Source organism: Hevea brasiliensis, chromosome 4 (assembly GCF_030052815.1).
Source record: "Hevea brasiliensis isolate MT/VB/25A 57/8 chromosome 4, ASM3005281v1, whole genome shotgun sequence".
NCBI lineage: Eukaryota > Viridiplantae > Streptophyta > Magnoliopsida > Malpighiales > Euphorbiaceae > Hevea > Hevea brasiliensis.
Genome location: NC_079496.1, coordinates 5901243 through 5903365, shown reverse-complemented (window position 1 = coordinate 5903365; position 2123 = coordinate 5901243). Strand labels below are relative to the sequence as shown.

Genomic DNA, 2123 nt, shown 5'->3' with positions numbered 1-2123 from the left:
ACTCATCCTGAAAAAATTATAGTAATATATATAAAATTGAAAGATCATTTGTGATAATACGTTGGAAATTGAATTTATTAGTAAAACTCCTTAAGTTAACGGATTTTATAACCACGGGATTCAAAGAAAACATTAAAATTCAACTAAAACTGCAATATATATATTTCTTGTAACGATGCTATGTGCTATGCACATATTAAACACATTAACTAACTGAAATCTGGACTTCTAATTTATGGAGTCAAAAAATAGAATTTTCTACAGAAAAGAAGGTGGAAATAGTATTCTTACTATGGACGAAAGAAACTTGAGGTTAAAACAAACAGGTAATGGCTATAGTCTCAATATTGTACTTAATTCATGACCTTGAGAAGATCTGAACGTGCTGGGGAGAGTGCAATTAGTCTAAGTTTTCAACTCAATTGGGACCCATTGCCTCTCTACCAGTATTCTTACAGTAAACTTGCCACAAACCGAGTTAGTAAATGCACTGACCTACTCCGTAGTAAAGGCCAAGAGGGTGACATGGGCGGTGACGACATAGGTCCAACCATGTGATACTATAAAAGGGAGACCAAACCTTCTGTGTTTTGCACCACAACCAAAAACCAAAAACAAAGATGTCTTCTCCTAAATGCTTGCTGGTGTTGCTCCTGCTCGGAGTAGCAGTGATTCTCTCCACCACCCCTTCATCACTTGCTGATGACCGCCATGAACCTCCTAAACGTAAAGGTGAGAAACCACCCCCAAAACACAAGCCACCACATGGTCACTTTCTAAGTGAAAATGTAGAGGACTTTCATGGACCTCCAAACGGTAAGGGAGAGAAACCACCTCCTAAACACAAACCCCCGCATGGACACCTTTTAATTGAGGATGAAGAGGATTCTTTTAAACATCATAAGGGAAAGGGAGAAAAGTTTCCACCTCATCACAAACCACCACATAAGCCTCCAACGGGATATAGACGACTTTTGGCAGCTGAGGAGGTCGTAGAGGAGGACCATAGGGGTAAGGGATTTAAGCCACCACCAAAACATAAGCCACCGCACGGACATCTTTTGGCTGAGGAAGATATAGTCGAGGATTTACACAAGGGAAAGGGAAAGGGAGAGAAGCCACCACCAAAACACAAGCCACCTCACGGACATCTTTTGGCTGAAGAAGAAGTGGTCGAGGACTTGTACACGGGAAAGGGAAAGGGAGAGAATCCACCACCAAAACATAAGCCACCGCACGTACATCTTTTGGCTGAGGAAGAAGTAGTCGAGGACTCACACAAGGGAAAGGGCGAAAAGCCACCGCCAAAGCACAAGCCACCACACGGACATCTTTTAGTTGAGGAAGAAATAATCGAGGACTCACACAAGGGAAAGGGTGAAAAGTTTCCGCCAAAACACAAGCCGCCCCACAAGCCGCCCCACAAGCGTCCACCTGCCAACTGATTATCTAGCTAGCTAGCTATTAGATAAATCATTATGAATAACGGAAGTTTAGTCTTCTGGTTGTGTTCATTGTTTGTGCGGTTTATATCTTAGTGTTTTGCTTGTAGTACCATATGAATATTGACATCTACTTTGCTGTTCTTCTGTGTAGATTTCTGTTACATATCCATATGCAGTGTTATCTTCGTACTTGGTCTTTCATAATTTGATTTTATCTTCTTAGACAAAACGCCACTTTAAATAGTGATGAAGAATGAATATAATTAAAAAAAAAAAAGAATGAAAATAACATTTTAATTTATTTTTCTAAAAAAATATAATTTGATGGTTGATGCCAAAACTGTTCTTATAGACTATAGTGAGGTTTTTTTTTTCACATGTTAAATATTTATATTTTACTTTTTATTAGATAGAATTACTATCTTTTTTTATATAACAAAAAAAATTATTAAAATTAGGAAAGTAACGCTATTTTTTCCAATACACTCTAACTTATACATCACATGTTAAGTAGAAGGAATTGATAAAAATATACAGAAAATTTTTGCTTAAACCTAATTTATTGTAGATATAAGATATAAATATGTGAGACCTATATATTTAATAAGTGAATTTCATCATATATCTTGTATCTTAAATTTATGACAAATAAAATTTAATTTAAAAAAAATTAAATTA

At 36.5% G+C, this 2123-nt stretch overlaps 1 protein-coding gene across 1 annotated transcript; it reads left to right on the top strand.

Moving 5' to 3' along the window:
• Positions 1-620: 620 nt before the first annotated feature.
• Positions 621-1445, top strand: LOC110661355 (early nodulin-75). The gene has a single exon (XM_021819968.1). The coding sequence runs from the start codon at positions 621-623 to the stop codon at positions 1443-1445; it is 825 nt and encodes a 274-aa protein (XP_021675660.1).
• The last annotated feature ends 678 nt before the right edge of the window (positions 1446-2123 follow it).

Excerpts from the sequence above, each read along its gene's own strand:
- LOC110661355 (XM_021819968.1), top strand. The coding sequence starts at position 621 with ATGTCTTCTCCTAAATGCTTGCTGGTGTTGCTCCTGCTCGGAGTAGCA.